This window comes from Hippocampus comes, unplaced genomic scaffold (assembly GCF_001891065.2).
Source record: "Hippocampus comes isolate QL1 unplaced genomic scaffold, H_comes_QL1_v1.1 scaffold50, whole genome shotgun sequence".
Classification (NCBI taxonomy): domain Eukaryota; kingdom Metazoa; phylum Chordata; class Actinopteri; order Syngnathiformes; family Syngnathidae; genus Hippocampus; species Hippocampus comes.
This window is the reverse complement of record NW_017805122.1, coordinates 1,493,814-1,516,611: the sequence shown is the minus strand read 5'-3', so window position 1 is coordinate 1,516,611 and position 22,798 is coordinate 1,493,814. Positions and strand designations below refer to the sequence as shown.

The following is a 22,798-nucleotide window of genomic DNA, read 5'->3' as shown; positions in this document are numbered from 1 at the left end:
GGGGGAGGCTAGTGTCAGACTGTGTGGCAAGTTAATTGAATCCAGACATGTGACCTTTCAGCGGTTATCCATCCGAGGACACCAAACAACTGTCAAGGGAGCGCACCGCCACTTTCTTGTTTTTGCTGAAGCGACAGCGAAGAGGAGCGCTGGTTTCAAGCGTGTGATGCCACATTTGGAACGCCTGAAAGTACACAAAAACAGCAACAAGATCAAATTTGTCTTCCGACCTCACTTTGGTAGGCGCAATTATGTCGCATAAATATTTGGGAGATTTTTCAATCAAGGGGCTTCATATCCATCACTTTTTTTTGGATTGATTAAGGATTGATTGTTTTGCTCATGACACACAAAAGCAAAAATGAGGTCACCAGAAACAACGTCCACACATTCTGGCGCACGCAACGGAATAACAACTAAATAAAACTGGCCAAAGTACAGCAAGCAAGACTAAAAATGAAGACACACACAGACACACACACACACACACCCGCACAGGTACGTGTGAATTGCGGCGTTCAGACTGTAGCGAAAAAAAAAAAAAAAAGGTAGCGTCACGAGTGAGCCCGGATGGGAGCAATTAACTTCAGCTGTTCACCAGACCGAGAGGGCAGCCATTCATTTACATCCATGGTTGCTCAGTGCATATTTGGATGTTTGTGATGAAGGGGGGCCCCAGTGTTCCCCTTTCATCCCGGCCGCTGGCGTCTCCGTTCGAAAACGCCGCCTCCCTTTTGGGCTTGTAGGTGGGTAAAAAAAAATCAAATAAAATAAAATTGTTGTTCTCATCCTTCTACCAAGGGAGTTGTGCAAAAAGATGGACAACAACAATAAAACAACGCCACGTGAGTTTTAGACAACGAGCAAGAACACGTGAAAAAAAATGTTAGTCATGCGTCGGGACCAGTGTCCCCAAATCTGGTTTCTTTCCTTTTATTTTCTATTTCGTTTACTGTTCAGGCCGCAGAGAGACAGCCGTGTAATTTTCCGAGATGGCGGAGGCTTCTTGAAGAACACACTTTTCCATTCCCTTGCATGATATTCGCATTTTTCATATTTTTTTTTCAACTCGTCTGTGGTGAAGAAGAAGAAAAAAAAAACGCTGGAAATCTTTCTGAAGAGTACATGGAAGATTTTCGGTCGGGTACTTGGAGAGGCCTTCGTATCCACAGCATAATAACAGAGCGCACGGAACGAGAGGAACCATAATTGGCATGAAAAATATCGAGTCATCACTCTCAAACGTTGCGAGCGGTGCCGAAATAACCGGGTTGGTATCGAATGGTCCCAAATGGGCGGAGATTGAGATGATGGTCTCCTCCTGCGCAGCCTGTAGAAGTAACCGTACTGTACAACGCGGGCACGACCACAACTTGGCCACACCGCTAGAAGCGGCAGGAGCTTGGCAACTCAAGAAAAAACAACCCCCCTAAAAAACCAGACACCTAATGAGTACGCCGACAAGGCCAGACATGTGTTTTTAATTACAAAGGAGCAAGGAGGGGGGGGTGGTTGGCGGGGGGACGGGGCCGCGCTGGGGGGGGGGGGGTCCTATCTCAGATGACCTATGAACCCGCCCGAAGTCAGCCGTGTTAGGTAATGATGTGTCTTTAAATCACACCGAGAACAGAAAAAAAAGCATAACGTGAGATGTGGTTATCGAACATGCCGGGGGGGGGCTTCACACAGAGATAAATGGCTGGGTGATGACTTAGTGGAGTGGAAAGACTCGAGACGACAGCATCCCTGCGCGAGGCAATCAATCCACATGTCGAGCTCGCCCAACTTTTGGCCCCGCGAAGTAAACGAAAACGGCACTTAAGGCTTTGACAAGAGCAAATCTTCGGAGACCGCAGGTCCCCCCCCCCCCAAACAATCTTGATCCGGGCACACTGTAGCACGGCGGCAGATAAACACAGCGCCGTCGTGTTTTGAAAGCGCACCTACTGGGGAAATGTTTTGAGGAGTGACGCAAGTCGCTTGTTCTTGCCGTTTGCATGCTGCTAGCACTGCCGCGCTCGAGAGTTAATGGACTCCAATAACTATTTGGCTCGTCAGACCACAAAAACCTGACGCAGCCCAAGACGTTCTTGAACATCCCCATTTCGCCTCCGTTGCTTTCAGACGTCATTAATCACCAATCAGTTGTCAACAACTCATACCCGTAGATCAAAAGTGATCCAATAAACAGTTTTGATCCCAGTGGACCAGAATGTTTTTTTGGTTCCCCACAATGCCTTTTATCAATCCTGCAAAAAAAAAAAAAAAAACTGTCTGGAGAAACCACAGAAATGCGAGATGCTTTTATAACTTTGATAAAAGGCAGATACATATGTAAATCATTACCGCGTGCGGCTGGGAGTATTTTCGTGTACGTTCAGTCTATACGCCGCTACCCGACAACATAGGCTGAAAATTCTGGTTCAACGTGTCTCTCCCCCCCCCCTCTGCAGCCACAGGATTCCGAGAACTAGTTAGCACCAGGAAAGAATGTCAACATCACGCTGGGGCATGCGGGAATAGGATCCCGGTATTATGTTGACCCCCCCCCCCGCGCTTGGTGTCGCTAAATTGATCGCTAAGGTCCGTCACATTACGACAGAAGACCCCAAAGGGCCGCAACGCGTTTTGAAAGACTGAATCCTGTCAGCGGTTTCACAATGAAACCATTCAAAGGGTATTCTTTTGTCTCTCCGTTGTCTGTCCGCAGACGCATTCCAATGCAGCTGCAAGAGGACTTTTAATCATCGACAACATGACATACATCCTGACCCGCCGTGATAAGCTGTCATTTGGCTATGGGGGAGGATTTGAAAGGCTGGGAAAACACCGCATCCCCTGATCGCCACGGTGATTCATGCTGACTGCCTTTTTTTTTTTTTTATGAGGGAAGAATGACTTTCTCTGCACCTCAGTTGGGGGCTGGGGGGGGAGGGGACTGCAGCGTGTGGTCATAAAAAAAAAAGGGGAAGTCGTACAATACGCGTTGCAGATGGTGCGATGGGATCATTTGTGTTGGCTTAAATAGTTGCATCTGCGCCGCCGTGCGCGTCCGTGCGCGTTTCCATTCCGCGATGGGACGGCGGCCAGGTACAGTAGAGAAACAAAAGGGCCGAGAGACAACAAAAGACAGTCACCCCGGGAAAGAAAAATCGAGCGGATAAACGGAAAAGGGGACCTTCTGACTTCTTGGGAAAATGATAAAACAGCTGCGTCAGTTTAATTAGGACTTTTTTTTTTTTGTTCCGATACAAGAGAAAGGAAAATATTGCGAACAGAAATGACAACATGCAGAGGGGGGGTAAAGAAGGAAAGGAAGCGCACGACTAATTAGAGGCCTGCTGTGTTTACATGGCTGCCAAACTTGCTACAAATAGCACAATTGCAATAAATCATCGTGACATGTTGTTGGATTTATTCACTCCCTCCCCCTTTGCCCGAGTTCCTTTTGCAGCGCTCTGTAGTATTTGAATAAATGCAAATTTGCAATCTGCATTGATTATTATTCTGACGACGCCTTGTTTCTGATTGGCTGTTCTTCTTGGGGCGCGGTGGTGTGTTAAAAATCCAATTAGAGCCACAAGATGACACCAGAGAAGGATGATTTTTTTTTTCCTACACATCACCGTAATCGCAAAGACCCTCTTTAAAGCCCCCCCCCCCAACTAAGTACAATTTACCTGTGTCGCCATTCAACAATAAAACGCTGCGAGTTCAACTAAGCAGGCCCAGATTTCAGATTTGCGCGGAAACTGAGATGACATCACCGTCGTTATTTCCGTATACCGCATTGACTTTGTGTGACATTTTTATTTGGTGGTTGAGCCGGGATGTCTTTCGACTGTAAAACATGCCTCGGGTCAACCAAAGTCGGGGAAAGGTGGCCTCAAAGTCTTGTTGTGCGGAATGTGACGCAAGCGCGCGGGAAGAAACAAGCTCCCGTTTGCCCCGAAAAAAATAAATAAATACGCGCATCGTTTTATGGTTCATGGTCTCTCGGTCCTCCCCCCCCTCTGCTCGTCCTATTTACTTCAACCTGAGCTGCTCTAAGTGCCCTCGATGGAAGAGTTGGGCAGTAAACAATCCATTTCAGAGGGAGCACAACGGTGGTCCTAATATGGTGCTGTTTCATTCGCTGGAGAGAGGAAGTGGAACAAGGGCCCATTATGAACGAATAGCCGGCGGGGTTCAACCACGTGGGGGCCGCTTTGGATCCACTGCGGGGCCCCCCGACATGGAAGCAAAAGAGACTGGAAGCCATGTTTTTTTTTTTTCCTCGGGTACCTGATGGGGGGCAGGGGAGCAAACAGCGAGAAAAAAAAAAAAAAAAAAACGGAACGAAAATACATTGTTATCATCCGAGGCTATTTTTGGAGCCGACCTATATTGACATCTCCCGAGGTTGGACGTCCCCCATAAAAGATGTTCACCCTCTCGCCATGCATCAGAGTAGTTGGAGCGACGTCCTGCAGGAGGTGGGTCGGATGTTTTGCAAAGTGGGGTGGCGGGTTGGGGCGTTACAGAGTGACGGGAAACATTAAACCACACACACACACACACACACACACACACACACACATTGTCCCCCCCAATTAGCTTGCATCTTCCCTCCCGAGAGAGAGAGAGAGAGAGAGCGAGAGAGAGCGAGAGAGAGCGAGAGCAAGTGAGAGAAAGCAAGAGAGAGAGAGAGAGAGAGAGAGAGAGAGAGAGAGAGAGAGAGAGAGAGAGAGTGTGAGTGCAGGAGCAGCCAGTTGTTCTTCACTCCCCTGCTCGAAGTTTCGAGGCAGACGTTCTCGGCTGGGACGCCGCGCTCATGTCAGGATTAGGAGCCGGGGACGCGGGACACACCGGCGATCTGCAGGTCCTAATTGACCGACCCGAGCCCGACTCGCTCCCTGGTCAGGTAGGACTGACATGACACCGTTTGCATTCCGGGGGCTTGTCTGATCGATGTCCGGCCACATGGTTGTGATTACAATCCCGCAAGGACTGAAAGGGGAGGGGGGGACTACAACACTCATTCATGCTTTTCTGGAATTGTAACATAAAATACCACCCCCCCTTTTTTTTTTTGCTCCTTTGGGTGTGTTTTAAACCACATTGTATACTTTAAAGTCTAGAAACTAATGCGCTCTCACTGTGCTTAAACGGTTGGATCCAATTGAGACAAAAAAAAACAAAAAACAGCGCAGCAATTTTGCCAAGGTAGCGTTCTGCTGATGTAAGCGCGTCTTGCAGACATCCCGTTGCCGCTCCGACCAAGGCCAAGATCTCTTCGGTCGGTGGGGGAAGAAATGATTTCATGGTGGCCCCGTGGAGCTTCTATAATTTACTAGTCTGTCCCTTGTGACGAGGGGGGCCGATCCAGATAAGAGGGGGGGTGTGGTGGGGGCACGGTTAGTGTAGCCCATTTTAAAATCGTCTGAGTTAATTATGCCCCCGTAATGACCGACCGCAGATTTATCTCGTCTATACGTCACATAAGGGAATTTGGGCTCAGCTGTGCAACATCCTTTTTGGACTTTTTGACATGCAGCTTAATGTAAATCGAGGGGAGGGTGTGCGTAGGGGTGGGGGGGGGGTGGGCATGCCCCCCCCGCGTGAGTAAAATTCCAGCCACATGTGGTTTCGCCCTGGAATTCTGCCCCAGCCAAGGGAAGGGAAAGGGAGGAAAAAGGCTTAACTTGCAAGTGTGTGCTGATTCGTTAGGCTGCGAATACTTTTCAAGTCTCGCTGGTTCGGCTACTCGGCGCTAAGCGGACCCCCGGGGGAAACACAGGTTTTTCGTTGTTATCCCGTCCGACTGAACAGTCGTCCCCGGCGTTCACTTGTGACATCCGTTCAACGATTCCGTCCGTGAAAACAAAGATCGAAGGAGTTCATCGGGGCGAGGGCTGGCCGGGTGTCCTCGTTTCATCACCCTTCGAAGTGCCAAATGGTGACACCCCCGCCCCCCGGCTGAGTCGTCGCCGGATGATTTGAATGAATGCCCGACTGTACCGATTTTCCCGCCGAAGACGAAATCCAGATGGTCGAGGGGTTTTTAGTGGATCGGCTCAAGAGCCAAGACAAGGGGGGGGGGGGTGTCGCTGAAAGCAGCATATCTCGAGCACGATACATTGGCGGTCCCGACACAAAGGAAAAAAAAAACACGGAATCGGATTCGCTTGGAGGGAAAGCAGCCCCGCGGAAGTCGAATCAAAGCAATTTCACATTGCGCTCCATCATATTGGCCCTCGGGTGAAAAAAGCTTTTCTGCCCCCCCCCCCCTTTTTTTTTCAGAACCAAACAAATCTGTCGTCAATTAAGCGCTCGGGGAACCTCTCTGGTTTCCATATGCGACGGTATGCCCGTATCAACGCGATCTAAGCTTCCTGGTTTGACATTCCAAAATGCGTCTCTATTTCCTGAAGTCGCCCCCCCCCCCTCGCATTCGCCGGTACTGGATTGTCAGCGTTTGGGGTTCTTTTCCGTAATTGTATCCAAAGCATCCCGTTGCTTGCAATTTCCAAGCACTCTCCTCCTGGCTCAACTTTTGCCTTTCTTTGTGCAACAAAGTGGCCCTTGTGTCAGAAAGGTTTCCCCCTTGCGGTGTTGTGTTTGGAGTTCCTGGAGCAGGAAGAGACATTTTTTGAGCTCAACTCGAAATCCCCGAGCCCCTTCGTCAATGTTCTATCCTGAGTCATGTTTCTGTCCGAAAACTTAAAAATGATTTCCCATTCCCCTCCACGCGGTTTTCCTCCCGTAGGTGGTACGCGATGATGTCTGTTCTTCGGTCTGCCGACGTCCAATGACCCATCCGAAATCCGTAGACTTTTCATAAGGTGGAATTTTTGTCTCGCCTCTTCCCGCCAAAGGACCGGATTGTATACGAATTCAAGTGAGGGGCAAACGGTGCAAAGCAAGCGAACGCACGTCTATAAATGGCCACACATCTGCTCTGGGAACTTTGTTTTGAAGCCGCAGTTGTAAATTGTATCGGTTTCCGAAATCCGCGAGGACGATTTATGAGCAATTGAACTCGCCTTGTTTTCAGAAACAATGGTTTCATCACATTCAACACGTTACATAAGTGACGAGCGCAGCCCGTCGAGCCTGTTCTCAAGGATGAAGTCAATTTTTGCATCAAAACGTCAACTTAAGTGAAAATGTCATTTTGAGGGCACCAAAGTATTTTTTCCAGCAGCAGACGATACGCCCGCGGAGATATTTTGGGCCACGTCCCTGGAGACGGAAGGGACCGCAGCCCTGTGCAAAATATTGACGCGCAGAAGTTTTATAAGAGAGGCCCGGTTGGGACGATAATGCTAGCCTGCGATGGCTAATTCCGGCTGCTTGCGGGCACGGCGGGAAACCGCATCGGCTTGAGCCCTGGGGGAATGCATCGTATTGCGGATGAGTTGCTGCTTAACAGCTGGGATGGCAAAAATGACCCACGCCCGCTTCCGACGGCTTGGACGAGCTTGACGTGTCTCAAACGGAGTGAGAGTTTTAGAGCGATAAGGTTTCCGTTGCCGAGGAAAGACGATACGCCGAGGGACAAATGGAGCCGGTGATGAATAAACAGCATTGGACTGAGATTTGTGGGACTGGAATTTAGGGCAGTGCGGATAAAATGGAATAAGAGGGGCTCATCGGGTGTAAATTTACACTCCGTAACAATACCACAAAATGTTAATAGCGCTTCGGTCTAAGGGTGGGAGGAACCCTCGTCGGAAAGCATTACAAGTGACAAAGTCGGGTCGCTGGTTGTTTCGTCTTTTGAAAAGAAACATTTAAAATGCATCCGCATATACATTCGCAGCTGTTTCTGTCGGTTATTCACACAAAAGGATCATCTGCGCTGACGGGCTTGTTCCAGTCTGCAGGACAGTCAAGGGGAGGCGGGGGTGGGGGGTTTGCGGTTGGTACAGTTTGGAACTGACTCATCGTGGAGTCTTTCTATGCGCGATGCTTGGAAAGGGTTTCGGCTTCTGAGTGACTTATTTTCGCGTCAACTGCAAATCCTTGAACCCAAAGCTTAGCAACTCATCCGTCCGGTGGTGCTTGGGGCTCTTAGAGCTCTTAATTTGACATTTTTTGACAGTTCCATGCTTCTTTTTGCAGAAGCGATGGCCTATTCTGGTCACGGTGCATAGACTAAGGTCCATAAAGGAGGTTGATGAGTACAGAGTAGAACTTCTGACCCCTGGACATAGCCCTTTGGAGTGCATCCATGACTTTTCCAAAAAAGAAACTGCAGTGTATTTACAGACAAAACAAGACCTAAATCCACTTCCTGTCCTCTTTTTTGTTTGTTTTTCTAGCTGTGACAAACTCATCGCGTCGTCTCCCGAGATTGACCTGACTCCCAACATGCGTCTCCTCGCCGCCCTGTGCCTCTTGCTGCTCCTGCGGTTCGCCGAGCCCCGCCGAGGCCGGCGGTCCGACGCCGCGGAGCGAGGGAGCGCCGAGTGGGCCCATACGCGGGGTAGGGGTAGGGCCGGCGTCGTGAGGCGCCAAACTCAGGAATGCAAGGAGTATTTTGACGCGGGGGAGAAGTACCTGGACTGTCAGGACAGGCAGTTGACCACCGTAATGGAAGGCTGGCCCAAAGATATCCACCACCTGCTGCTGGCCAGGAATAAAATCCAGGCAAGTACGGGCCGGTCTCAGGATATTAGACACGTCGCATCTGCCGCGGTTCTGACGTGAGCCGCAGCTAGTCCAGTCATCTTTTATGTCTCCAATTAAAATCCCGGGATTCATTTCCATCCAGTCGGTGGAATCTGACCTCTCACCGTGACCCAAATTAGAGCCGGTTTGTTGACGGCACGAACATCTGTGCGCCATCACAGTAGGGGGGAGATCAAACGGAAATCTGACTGTTTGCGCACGTGTGCTTCACAGAAAGGCATTCATTCAATGAGCAACATTGCTTTTCTGCGGATACACAGAATGGCTCCGGGTTTACCGGGGACGCTGAAACAATGAAACTTTGGGATCGCGGTACTGGGTTGTTTGAATTCCCGGGACCTTACAAATGACAAATCCCATATCTCCCCCGTTTAGGTTCTGAGGGACAACATGTTCTCCCAGTTCAGCCAACTAAAGAGCCTGGACCTCCAACAGAATGCCATTTCCATGGTGGAAGACCGAGCGTTTAACGGCCTTTCCAAGCTCAGGACGCTGCTGCTGCAACACAACAGCCTGAAAACGGCCTCCGATGAGGTCCTGCTCCCCATGCCCCGCCTTACCTACCTCCGTCTCTACGACAACCCCTGGAGCTGTCACTGCCCGTTGGACAGCCTGCTTAGGACGCTGCAGGTGCCTAGTAACCGCAACCTGGGCAATTACGCCAAGTGCGCTGAGCCCCTTTCGCTGAGGGGCCAGAAGCTGAAGAAGCTGAACGTGGACTCGTTGTGTGCAGGTGACAACCAGGTGGATGAGACTCAACCTAAGCCACCCACCAAAAAGATAGTGGCCACATCCATGTGCCACACCTACATGTTCCCCAAACCTGTGCTGGACTGCAGCTACAAAGGTGAGCGTGTCGATTGTCAACGAGACAATCCCTCCCTCTCGCCCCCGCCACTGTCAGGGTGACATCATCGAGACTATGACTCGACTCGTATCGACATGGGGAGCTAACATGCATAAAAGCTACACAGGCGCTTTGTTTGAGCGGACCACTCTTAAGTATTTATGGGGTGATTGAGCAATTAGACCGTCAGGCAAGAGAGCCCAGCCGGGAAGTGTTTCAACGCTTTTCACGCCGTCCTAGCGACAAACAAAAGGGAGTTTGCAAAGCTGGATCCCCGACCTGACGGACAAACTAGCTACGCACTAGTTAGGATGGGGTTAGTACAACACAACAGGGATGGGTTTAAAATGGGATCAAAGAGAAAAAAAAACATGCCAAGTTCTGAACTTCTGGAGATGAAAGTAAGTTATTTTAAACTAAAAAGGAAAGCTTTGCTTAGTCAGCGTGCTGGTGTTGGCTACATCCATTTTCTAAACCGCTGATCCTCACAACGGTCGCAAGGGGTGCTGGAGCCTATCCCAGCTGTCTTCGGGCAGTAGGCGAGGGACACCCTGAACCGCTTGCCAGCCAATCGCAGGGCACACAGAGTTGAAAAAAAACATCCACGCTCACGCTCGCACCTAGGGACAATTTTTCGAGTGTTCAATCAGCCTGCCGTGCATGTTTTTGGAATGTGGGAGGAAACCAGAGTACCCGGAGAAAACCCACGCAGGCATGGGAAGAACATGCAAACTCCACACAGGAAGGCCGGAGCACTGTGAGGTCGACACGCTAACCACTGGACAACCAGGCCGCCGGTCTCGGCTACCCTCCGATATATTTGAATGAGACGATATTTAACGTGAAACATAAACATGAATCCTTCCGAGAGGAAGTCGTCAAGAGCATCGAAAAACTGTCTGTTTTTATACCTCGCTTGGTTAGAAGCAAAGCAGTCAAGATGCAGGCTGGAAGTAGCGAGGAAACTTTGGGAGCCAAACAAAGACAAAGAGTAAGAAGGGAGTCCAGTTCTCTATCTCATCTCGCTTTCATGTCGGCCCAACCGTGTCCTCTTGAAAACGACGCACGGGCTTTTTGGAAAGAACTCACATCAGACTCCTTCTTGTCTTTGAGGATGACGGCGGATCAAATAGAAACCATCTTGCGAATCATTTTTCACCGAGTCAGAAGCCCACAAAGTGCCAATTGTGTCGGGCAAACGGTGGAGGAAGGAGGTTTTGCATATTTTCCGAGCATTTCAACACTCGGACTCTTGAATGGGCTCTCTATCCGACTCCCTGACATTGATTCCAAACAGTTCTGCCTCGTCACCCGGTTTACGATGCAACCCGAGTTTTGCCCCTTCAAATGGTACGCAAACGCCGCGGTCGGGTCGAATAAACACGCGTATTGGTTTCAAACGTTAAGATCTTTGGAAATCGGATGACGTTAATAAGGTGGCGTTGTTTTTTCTTACGTCCTGGCGCGATGATTGTATCACGAAAGGGCGACCACTTTTGAGGTCTAAACGCTGCAGCAACGATGAAATGGAAAAGACCGTCTGGCGTTTGCACGGAGTTCGATTTCTACCCGGTCCTCAGTTCTGTCTTTCGTGTCAAAATGGCGCCGGCCCTGTGGTTTAAGGCCTGAGGTGAACCACAGCAAATTTCAGGCTCCACGTCATTCTCAGCATCAAGACTCAGTCAAGGCAGCTACAGATGTGCACAGGGACACTTTTTTTTGTTTTTGTTTTTACGCAAGAGCACACTGAATAGTACTTTTTAATTAATGCCATTATTCAAAACAAGAGCGGATTAAGAAGACCAAAAAAAATTCATAAAAAAATGCTTCCCAAGTGTCTCGGAGGGAAAAAGGAAATCAAATCCAACACGATTCTGCCAGGTAATGAGACATATCCTGCAGGAGGTCCGTTCGGAACTGGACTGTGTGCAAGAGTTATGAAACTTTAGCGCCTGCGCGCTTCAAACGAATGCTGCGCGCAGCTACTTGTGGCGACCATAAAGCAAAATGCCTCGGCTGGAAAAGCTGTAATTAGCCAAAACGGGGGGGCCTGAATCAAAACAGAAAAAAGATTGCAGTGTTTAAAGAATATAAACCATGTGCAATAACAACTTACAGACTCACAAGTCACGCTTCTTTCACCCTCTGTAGTCGACTATGTGGATTAATGTCCAACAGTCCAAATAAATCAGATATATTTCGGCTTCCTCACATGCTTGCGCTGCACATTTGGCCATTCAGTCTGTCTGTGAAACACCCCCCCCCCACCGTCCGCCCGTCCTGAACTGAACTGTAATTCACAAATTGTGAAAAGTCAACATCTTCTCTCCCTTTCGAAACCCCGTGGGCGTTGAATGAGCTGAAACCACGCCCCGCTAATTAACTGTCGATCAAATACGACTGCTGCAACCCAGAAAAAAAAAATGGATGCTACTCTTAACATCTACAGTGTACGTAGGAGCCGCGAAAATGTATCCGCTTAAAGCCCACAATAGCTGGCATATATTCCATTTTCCGTGTCATGACAACGAGGCGCTCTAAAGGAGCTATGACAGCTCAAAGCTTGTCGGGTCCTAACGCTGGTTATCGTGGCTGGGAGTTTTTTTTTTCTTTTCTCCTCACTTCTTGCTTTTTCGCCTTTCTCAACGTCGCATGCGTGCACTCACGGCAGACAACGAGGCGCTCTAAAAAGTTTGTTGAATTCAAATTTTGAGTTCGGTCACCTTTTTTTTTTTTTTCCCAGCGTACATATTGTACTTTTCAGCCTCCGTATGTTTTCAAATATCAAACGCGTGCCTTATATATTTAGAACCCAACCTCATGGGCTGCATTTTTTTTTAATCTATTTTCATCAGTATCCTGTGGAGCAAAGTATAGCTTGCTTGAACCACAGCTTCTCTCTGAGACAGAATTTGCGTTTGGTCCGAATGACACCGAGCCAATCCCAGAGTCGTTTTTACATCGAGATGTGCCAAACGCTTTCCAGCTGTCATCTGCAAACAGGCTCCGAAAAGGCTGCAGACGCACACTAGGGGGAAAGAAGTGAAGAAAAAAAACTAAACCCTGGGAATCCCTTTCGATTGCAAGTCTGCGGAGGAGCATGAAACGTTACCTTAAAAGTCTGCTCCTGCAATAACAACAAACCTTGGAGGTGCATTTCTGTATTCCAGACTTAGCTTTACGGCGTCGCGCCGCCATGATAACAGCTTACAACATCTGCGCCGGTTAAGTGCGCCTATAAAGCCTTGCAACATCTGCACTGTAAAAAAAAAATAAAGAAATAAAACGTCCACCAGGCTTCACGGCCTTAAACAGCGTCCACGCGGGGTGCTGCAGACAAAGACGAAAACTGCACAATGCACACGAGGATGATTGCATCCGCTCACCTGCGACTCATTTACTACAAAGACAATCGGCCATCGTTTCATTTGACACTTGAGGGGGCCACACAAATTCAAACCGGCTTTTGAAATTATGATTTTTTTTCCACTTCATTCAAAAAGCCTGACAGCTAAATGGGAGCCACACTTCTGGTTCTGTTTATCAAGCGTAAAGATGCCGCAGAGTGATTTTTGAGTCTTGACGAGTGGGAGAATGTTCGCGCAATTACTGAACGGCCGGCGTCGCGGAAATTACTGGTTCTTGCATTAAAGGCCAATCAGAGGGGAAATGTGTAAGCGTGGACCTTGGAAACGCATTGAGAGTCTTGTGTTTGTTGTTGGGGGCGGGGGAGGGGTGGGGACGTTGCACACAACCCACGCAACATCTTGAAAATAGTTAAGACTCTGACAAATCGGATCTTCGGGGGCTCCCGTTGACTCTGAGGTGACCTGTGGGAACTCGCGCTTTTATAAGGGGCGGACGAGATGGACAAAGCAGATGCAAAAGAAGCCGGGACGGTGCGAAACATGCTCAAGTTGTTCATCACAACAAACTTGCATCGATTTTCCGATAATAATACTCAACGGGTATTTTGAGCAAAATGGGTGCGGCGACACACGTAGACAGACAAAAACAAAACCCAACCTTGGCGAAGAATGACTCATGTTTGCTCGCAGCTTCATGAGGAGCTCTGACGGTTTTCATTTATATGCCCATGTCTATTATAATACCCCCTGGTGGTCAAGGCGTGCACAGCATTGAATTGAAGCAGCAAATCATGATGAGAAAGATTTTACATGCCATTTAATTTGGTTACATAATTGTATATAGAACAATATTGTTGAGTGCTATCTGATATGGGGGAAAAACATGTTATCCGATTTTTGTTGGTGTTTTTGGTGGGCAGCTGGAACGGATTAATGGCATTTCCGTTCATTTAAATGGGAAGGAATTGACGTGTTTTGAGTTCCAAGTGTGTTCAAGGAATAATTTAAACTCTGACGTCAAGGCGCCACTGTATGCTGAAAGAATGCGTCTTAACTGAAAGACTCCCATCTAGGGAGGAGCTAAGTTTAGCCTGGGTTGGTAGTGGAGAGTTACAGAGGGTTTTTTTTTTCCCAAATCATACCACCATTTACTTTTAAGAGTAACGTAAGAAGTTTAAAATGAAGTATAATTGTGGTTGAACCCTTTCATGCACTGATAACGATAACCTGTAACCTGGACAACATGATCAGCTGTCCACTGTAGTAACCGCTGTCCCCGAAAGGGTTCACCGAATAATACAGGCAACTATAAACTTCCTGACTTACCGCGACAGGTGAAGTGATGAATCCCTCCTTTTTCCTGGCAGGTTTGAGCAACGTCCCGTCCGACCTGCCCTCCGACATCGTGAAGATGGATCTGTCCGGCAACAACATCAAACATCTCAGGCCTAAGCAGTTCCTGCATTCCAAAGACCTCAAGATGCTCAACCTCAGCAGCACCAGCCTGAACCAAATAGACGCAGGTGCCAGTTAAAAAAATATATATATATATATTTTTTTTTTGCATGCAGAATCTATTAATGCGTTTAAAAGGATCAAGCACGCCCAAGCGTGACAAATGATGTTGATCCTGCAGCATGTGTCTCCCATTCCGCTAATGGACCGCCGAGAGGCTCGACGCTAACAAACGTCGGCGGCGCGGAAATGAAACCCCTTAACAAATCCTGGTCGTTGTATTCGTTAGCGCCTCCGTGTAAATAATCTCCCCGCTGGCTTTCTCTCTGGAGTATTTGGTCGTTATCTCCTGCTTAGTGTCAAATTCCCGTCACGTATCCGTTTTGCAGGGTCGCCGACATAAAAGAACGGCAACGATGTTCAACGTAGGAGGTTAGGTATGTCGGTGAAACGAGATATTTCCTTTAAATAATCCAATGACAACTTGACATGTCTATTTTAATAGGTTTTTTTGAGGGGGGGGGGGTTCAGACGGTCGCAGTCAAGCAAGCCAGAGATTAAAAAAACAAGCACGTTTCCCTCATCCTTTTTCATTATTTCTTTAAACGTTCAATTATTTTGAAACATATGGTGACCCCTTCCTCCCCCCCGTCTTCCTGTTTCTCTCCCCGTCGTCGTCGAGATCAAAGCTAAGCTCGAGGCCAGCGGAGCACAGCAGGAAACGCTCGGAAATGTCTTCTTCCACTCGCTCGCTGGCCTTCCTTCCCGTCATTGCACGAGACACTCGATTGAGTCGCGTTCATTTCCGGCGGCGGACGAACAAGGGGAGACGTCGCGCCGCATGCAGGCAAACGGATCGTACCGATGACGCGCGGGGGACACGCAATTTCAAACTTTTGAACACTGCAAGACGGCGCCAAAACTCTATTTGATAGGAAAGGACCAAAGCTCTGCCTCGAATCGCAAAAACTCGCAATTGACACCTTACCTCAAAGATGACTATAAAGCATCAACACCCTGACTCTAGCATGTACACAAACATGAACCGATGTTACATAAACAAAATGTTTTCACAGAACTTCCACAATTCATTCTGCTGCTACCATCATGAGTTACCTCATCAATAAAGACTAGTGAGTCAGTTCTAGGAGCAGCCATGTGAGCCCAAACTGCTTGGGGGAGGAGCTAATTTTTTTAGCCAGGGTTGTTTAGCGGACCAAGTGAAGCGAGTCTGAATGGGCCAAACCATTTTCCCAAGTCATTTGTTCTCCTCTCAGGTGCATTTGCGGGGCTCCTGTACCTCCGCGAGTTGGATCTGTCCAACAACAGCCTCCACTACTTCCAGTACGCCGTCTTGGAGGACCTCTACTTCCTGCGCAAGCTGTCTCTGAGCAACAACCCGTGGATCTGCGACTACAACATCCACTACTTGATCTACTGGCTCAAGCTGCACCCTGGCGTTGCCCACACGGGCCTCATCTGCGCCGAGCCGCGCGAGTTCCGGGGTTGGCGTGTGGTCGACTACGTGAAGACCTACAATGGGGAGTGTCCCAAGGATATACAGACAGGGGGGGCCAACAACGGGGCACAAGGGGGGACGGAGAACGAGGCGCAAGAGCTGGTGGGGGAGACGGAGGAAGGGGTCCAGCTGAGGCCCCTGAAAAACCGGAAGATGAAAAAGTTTGAGATCATCAGGTTGAGTTAATCTCGAGGTGGATTAATAGTTTATTGTTGGTGTGCACGGGGATTTAGTTTGGGATCAGCCTGAAGAATTATCACAGGTTGACACAGTGATTTTATGCGTTGAAAGGAAACAACGGTGTTTTTTTTGTTCAGTTTTTTTATTTTGCAATTTATGAAAATAAAAAGCAGAAGTCTTTTAAGGGCATCTTAATTCTTAGAAGGGATCCTTAGTTGTCACATTGCTGTGCTTAGTCAACTTTAGTTAATGCAAAGGTTTTCCCCTCAACCGGATTTTCTTCCCAAATCAAACACCGCCCCCAGCTGCTCAAAACTATGAACTACAGGTGCTTTCTCTCTCAATTACTTTTCTTTTTGTACTGGCGAATGAATGAATGGCACTTTGGATAAGATCTTTGCAAATAAAAATGTGTCTATTTTTTCTGAGAGTTTTTTTTCAACAGTCAAGTAGATATATTTCAGATTCAAGAATAGAATAGCAAAAATACATTTCAACATAATTAGAATGAAAGATAAATTAGTTTAGAACGGGTAGGTAAACAATGGCCCAGGCACCACATTGGGCTCTTTCATCCAGCCTATTACATCTAAATCATTTGTGAAATTAAATTTTTTTTTGACAAATTAAACCGTTTTGTTCTTTTTTTTTCACTAAAAACATTAAATGTAACCAAAACATATTTTTGCCTGAAACATCTGAGGATGCTGAGCCACCTCTGCGAAAACACCATTAGTGAACAGAACATTCAGTTCGACAATGAATCTATTAATACGTAAAATATTATCAGCAATGATGTTAAAAACGTAAAATGAATCTACTAATTGGCACAATTAAATAACAAAAACAATTGAGGAAGCAGCATGTTATTATTAAACTACGTAGAAAGCATTTTAGATCACACAAATAGATACTGTTACCTGAAAGAAATTGTTTGGAAAGAAACTTCCTTGTTGAAGAATACTGGAAGGTGATTGGCTAAGCAATTTGTAAGTCACATCTATCAACGTAATGTCAGTGGATGGGCGTGGCTTAACTCACCGCTAGCTTGTCACGCAGGTAGCGTCTCACGTGCGAGTCAGGAAAGAGAAGCGTTTCAAAACATCCTTTGTTTTCACACAGATAAAGTCTCTTTACTTGATGGAAAAATGTTGTCGACCGCTAACATAACTGTCAGTGAGTCAACATCCCTGTAAGAGAAACAGAAATCAACGGCGAACCCTCCTTACGTGACAGCGAAGTCACGCTGGTCTTGTTTGAAGCTTTTTTTTTTCCCCCCTTCAAACTTGGCTGAAATGATCATCGAGCGCCACCTTGTGGAATGGCGGCGAGACAATTTACAGCCTTCAATAAGGTTGTGGTTTTCATTTGGTTTTCAAATGTGGCCCTTCAGCTTTATATATATATATAAATTGAGCTTCATTAGCCTATCGCAGCTGACTTTTGAGTCCGACCAATCACGGGGCACATTTTTACCACTGCCACAAAAACTAATCACATAACACCACACAGTATAATGATTACTAAGTAATGAAGCCTTTAAAAATGTGACATTTTAACATTGTAAACATGGAGGGGGTGGGGCTAAAATTAATCCCACTGTGTTTTGATGTGGATAATTCTTTCAAATAATCTCAAATACCCAGAATGCAGACCCGCTAAGCTGCTTTCACTGAATTGCATAACATTTACCAGCTTTTGAGGCCGAACGCTGATCGTGCTCAGAATCTCCGCTATTAACTTCATCACAATGAGTTTCACAGTGTAGATTTTGTTCCACATTTAATAAAATCCGAAGCATCATTACGATCACAACAGAAAAAAAAATCAACAATCATTTATGGAACATTTATGTCCACTATCATCTGTTCTCCAGTTTCCTCCAGACAGGGAAACGGGTCAAACACTGGGTACGACATCATTCGTTGCATCATGAAAACTTCTGATCTTAAAAGAAGGAAGAACTATGTAGGTCTCTGAATTGATTCTTCAAAGCTTCAACAATCACCTCCTGAGTCACGCTCATTCATTCCTATTGTCCTGATTGGCATCCATTTGTCATCGTGTGTTCCCTCCAGAACATCCTCAACAACACGACTTCTTGTCCGCCGATGTTAAGGCGCCTACGGTGCCGTTCACCGGACGGGAATTAGTCCTGAGGAGTAGTCGGGGCCTGCCGAAGCTTTCCAGCTCATCTTGCTGGACCTGAAGGCCGTTACGAGACAGGAGCTCTCTCGCCATCAACATGAAGCTCTCCTCTACATTCTGACCCTCCTGGACAGACACATATGGAACGCCAACCATGTACTAAAACACTTTTTCCACACTAGTAGACTGACTGTGTTTTTTTCCCCATAATGACATAACATTTCTACAAGTGAGTTTTTTTTTTTGCGATGTATTTTTCACCTTGGCAGATGTTTCCAGCGCAGCGAGTGCGCCTCTTTCTTTTGCCATAATGCAGGCCTCCTCAAACAGAACCTCACGCTCCTCCTCCAAGTCGCATTTGTTACCTGGGTGGACGGAGACAGAAATTCATACAACATATAAATACACATCAACTCACAATTTTCAAAATTGCATGGTTTGTTATTAAATGTCATTAATTTTTTTTTTTTTTTTTTTTTACCGACGACTGTTCACTGAAATCCCTTTGTGCCAAGAACTATGTTAAAGTAAGAGGCGGAGCTTCATTTAGTCATGCCCTGTCTAATAAAAAAGTAACGCTTTGCCGCCATCTTGCAGCATCTACAGGCAATACTAAACCTTTTGGATGGGCAATTACTGCTCGCAGATACCCAACCAGACATTTCCAAACATTCAAACATGTCATGGCGAAGCGTGCACTCACCAATGAGTACCAGCACCACGTTGGCCGCCCCATAGAGCTCCACCTCGTGTATCCAGTCGCTCACTGACTCAAAAGTGGTGCGTCGCGTGATGTCATAGGTGATCATGGCGCCGTGAGCGCTGCGGTAGTAGCTCTGAGTGATGGTTCGGAAGCGTTCCTGTCCCGCCGTGTCCCACACTTGCATCTGTTCAACACAGTATTAATCACACTCGGTGCCTGAGCAGAAGATTCAACTCCTGCACTGCAGTCAAAACGAGGAAGTACTTTGTTTCACACTAAAACATGTTAAATCAAGACAGCTAGCATGAATGTTAGCATGAATGTTTATCATCCACATACACAGTGTGTGGCAAACTACATTAGTGTGGCAACAGGTGCCGGACCCTCAGCCGCGGCAAGTGTTTACTGTCGAATCTGCGGCAGGGAAAGGGGAACGAGTTTTTGTTAAGTCCCCTGAGGGCCACATGACATACGAAGAGATAGCTAGCTAGATAGTTGGATCGCTAGCTAGATAAGAAGCGTGGGGTGTTTGGTGAAGTCCCCTGAGGGCCATATGACAGACACAGAAATAGCTAGCTACATAGTTAGATCGCTAGCTGGATAAAGAGTAATGCTATTTGTTAGCTTGTCGATGTTTGCCATTTTGAGCTGGGGTTAAGCTAGCGGATTTCGAGGCAACATTATGTAGCATCTTGGTTGTATATAGCATCACAGCTGCTTGTTGTAAAATATGTGAAATTCAATGCCACCCTCCAGTGCTAGCATCTCTGCTTTAAACTAGCAAGTCAAAGCAAGCAAAAATGTCCCAACGACAGCGCGTATCTTCGAAAAACTCTGACCTGGGGTCACTTGTTTTTCAAGATACCGCCATGGTATAACTGCCTGAGTCATTTTTAACTGTGTCATAATTAGCTGGTTAACGAATATATTTTTAACACCGTGTTAACTTTTTGCGGAACCAATCATGATGCAGCTCATCTACTTCTCAGCGGTTCTTTCGTCGAGGCGCCACGCAGAGGAACCTGAAGAACCGGTTCTCGGTTCCAGTTGCCAGTCGGGCTTGTTTTGGACACTTAGCCCAAAAGCTCCCTTGTAAATAACGCTCAACAAAGTTGCATTTGATTGGGTTTGAAGCCTTTTTCAAGACCTGTTTGAGTTCAGTCGTGTTTGTGCGGCAAACAGCTGACACCGCCAAAAACCATAACAAAGGCAAAAAAACCCCCAAAAAAAACAGGGTCTAATTTGAGTGCTTCCTCATGCTTAATCTTTGCTATTAGCAGTCACATGTTGGGACTTTTTGCCAGACTTTGTCTTGAATTAATTAAATATCAACCCTCCCTTAAGGCTTCTTCAACGGAAATCAATATGCTACTGACCTTGACTTTCTTGCCTTCAATATCCAAAGTGCGCACAGTGAAATCCACCCCAATGGTGTTCTGCTGCTTCTCTGAAAAAACTCCCGACTTGAAGTTCTGGACCACGCAGGTTTTCCCCACATTGGAGTCTCCGATCAGGACAATCTTGAACAGGTAGTCGAAGGAGTCGTCATGTTCCGTTCCTGGGTTCTGCATCCTGGAGGAACTTGGTATTGGGGGTTAGGGGAGCGGACGGCAGGGGTTGGTGGGCCCAATTCTTGGGCTGCGGGGATGCCGAGTGATGTTTGGGGAAAGTCAATTTGCAGAATCAAATATGTCTCACCGCAGGGTAAATTGGAGGAAACGTTTTCACATTGATCCCGTCCGACCGGTTCCTGACGACTGTTTGTCAAGGTGTCAAATGATTCCGCTCAAAGGTCAACAATTTCTTCACATTTTCTTTGTGGTTTCCAAAGTTTCGATCCTTTTTGCCTTTGCTTGCCGTATTGTGTTGTCAGGTGGTGACCCTCTTCAAGGGCAACCGCAGCAAAAAGCACATCTTTGAATTCCCGGGCCTCCGGAGACAATCCACTTGACAGAATGTTCTTTTGCATTCAGAGAACCAACACAAAAAAAAAATTTTTTTTCCTCCGCAATGCAGTTTGCCGTCTTATCCACCTGTTATTCCTTTACTTTCCTTCCCGCAACAGTACTATCAGCCCGCTTATAACGACTTCAGTTCCTCCCTCCCCTCTGTCACGCTCTCTTCATAGCACCTGTGGAAACAATAGAATCCCGCCCTACCTGTTTGAGAGACAACAATGTCACCGTTCCTTTAAGACTGCTGGATTGTGGGAAGTGAAGTTCACCTGTCCCAAACCTCATGTGAATAGCAAGTGTCATATTTGACAGTTGATCGTAAGATGTGCAACATTTGGAATATCTCTGAATTCTGCTCAAGTCATATGTTGATAGGTTATTTTGACACCAACATAGGGGATAATGTCACCATTATGCATGTGGCATGCAACTACTAAATTGTCAAAATTATTTTTGCAAAATGGCCAAATACAAACAAACAACAACACGCTGCAATTATTTTTTTTAATGCTACCTACTTTTTTTTGGGTTTGTGTTTGTGTCACTGGGGTTTGTACCTCATGGAGTCGCCTTCTAGAGAATAGCGCCTGAGCGCGATGAATATAATATCTCAATACCGATTTTTGACAAAAAAAGAAAAAAACGACAACAAATTAATCAGACGGTTAATTTAAAAACTATATAATGCATCTACCAAAAATATTAGAGTGCATGAATAAAGGTACAAACAATCGTCAAATTTGGCCATTGAAGGCACTCGTTTTCAAAACTGAGGTTTAAAAAAAAAAAAACACTAGAGGTTCGCCATGCCCAAGATTATCCATAAAAGAAGGCCACAACTTATGAAACAATTTAACAGTCTAATGCTTACATAAAAGAGAAAAGACACCGGACCCCCTCTCGGTTACGTCACACGGAACGTTATCCCGTCGATAGCAAGAATTCCGAGTGTCCGCGAATGCGGCAACATCCAGCGCATCACTGTGACGTCCCCGCACGCGTTCGAATGCCGTTCCGTCCGAAACATCACCAGCACGCATCTTTGCCCGTTCTCCTTCTCCCGTGTGCTTTCGGGGCGTTGTCAAAACTGGGGGTCTGCGGCGGTGGCGACATGCAGCGGAACGCGGTGGTCGTGGTGGCGGATAAAACCAGCCTGAAGAGGCCGTTCATTTTCGCCTGCGCCGTCAACATGGTAGGCGCAACCGAAGGATGAATTGATGCAACTTGGGCGAAAAGAGCCCCCGGAGATGACCGCCTCGTGCACTGCTGCTTTCATTATTTGGGATTGCGGTGGGGGGGGGGCAACATTTGCCGGCTCGACTCGAATAGAAATGACGGGTGACGTCACGTGGAGGCCATCCATCAGAATGCACATTTTTGAATGTGGAGGCCAAAACGACATTGAAGCGATTCTTCGGCTTATTTGGTTGTTTCAAAATGAGAAAACATTTGTACAGTACGTATAACTTAATTCAGGAAGGAAGGAATTTGAAACCCTGACACTGGCCTTGAAACCGTAATCCTAGTTTAAAACCCTGTAGCCCTTGCTTGAAACCATCATTTAAACCCAAATATGACATATTTACAGTACAAACGATTCAGTTAATATGTATTGTGCATAAGCTAATAAAAACCCAACCCGAATGTGCTGAAAAGTTAACTACAACTCGACTCCTCCGAGGCAGTAATTATTTTATGCACCGCTAGAGGGAGCCCACACCTGGAGAATCACTGATTTATTTATTTTTTTGCAAAATGACGTCAATTATTGTGATGTCATAAAAACAGGCATGTTAGGTTGCGCTCTTTAAAAATAAGCACAGAGAAACCCATGAGATTTTGGCCAGTAATTCTGTGTTACCTCCCCCAAGGCTCTGTGCTTCTTCATGCTGACCATGACGGCGGTGGGCCACCGGGACCTCCTGCAAGCGGGCCAGGTGGGACTCC

The 22,798-nt window shown here is 47.0% G+C and overlaps 2 protein-coding genes across 5 annotated transcripts in view; both read right to left on the bottom strand.

Moving 5' to 3' along the window:
- ccdc146 (coiled-coil domain containing 146) overlaps positions 1 to 22,798 on the bottom strand; it is a 51,499-nt gene that overhangs the window by 27,007 nt on the left and 1,694 nt on the right. Inside the window, 1 exon segment of the mRNA XM_019866061.1 lies at positions 14,218 to 14,308. Coding sequence (XP_019721620.1) covers positions 14,218 to 14,308 — 91 coding nt within the window.
- LOC109513539 (ras-related protein Rab-19) lies at positions 17,809 to 21,027 on the bottom strand. Of its 4 annotated transcripts, none has more exons than XR_002167794.1 (5): positions 20,273 to 21,027; positions 18,897 to 19,080; positions 18,455 to 18,558; positions 18,071 to 18,319; positions 17,809 to 17,929 (listed from the first exon to the last, which is right to left on the bottom strand). XR_002167794.1 is itself a non-coding variant. In XM_019866058.1 (5 exons), exons 2-5 carry the CDS (start codon positions 20,465 to 20,467, stop codon positions 18,131 to 18,133), a joined length of 672 nt encoding a protein of 223 aa, XP_019721617.1. In that variant the 5' UTR covers position 20,468; positions 20,595 to 21,027; the 3' UTR covers positions 17,809 to 18,130. The 4 variants fall into 4 exon arrangements, 3 of the variants coding, with proteins under 3 accessions (XP_019721617.1, XP_019721616.1, XP_019721618.1); XM_019866058.1 differs by having other exon boundaries at positions 17,809 to 18,319; positions 20,273 to 20,468; positions 20,595 to 21,027; XM_019866057.1 differs by having other exon boundaries at positions 17,809 to 18,319.

Excerpts from the sequence above, each read along its gene's own strand:
- LOC109513539 (XM_019866057.1), bottom strand. The coding sequence starts at position 20,467 with ATGCAGAACCCAGGAACGGAACATGACGACTCCTTCGACTACCTGTTC. Across the intron at positions 19,081-20,272 it reads TTGAAGGCAAGAAAGTCAAG|ATGCAAGTGTGGGACACGGC; the intron begins GTCAGTAGCATA and ends TGTGTTGAACAG. Across the intron at positions 18,559-18,896 it reads CGTGGTGCTGGTACTCATTG|GTAACAAATGCGACTTGGAG; the intron begins GTGAGTGCACGC and ends CCGTCCACCCAG.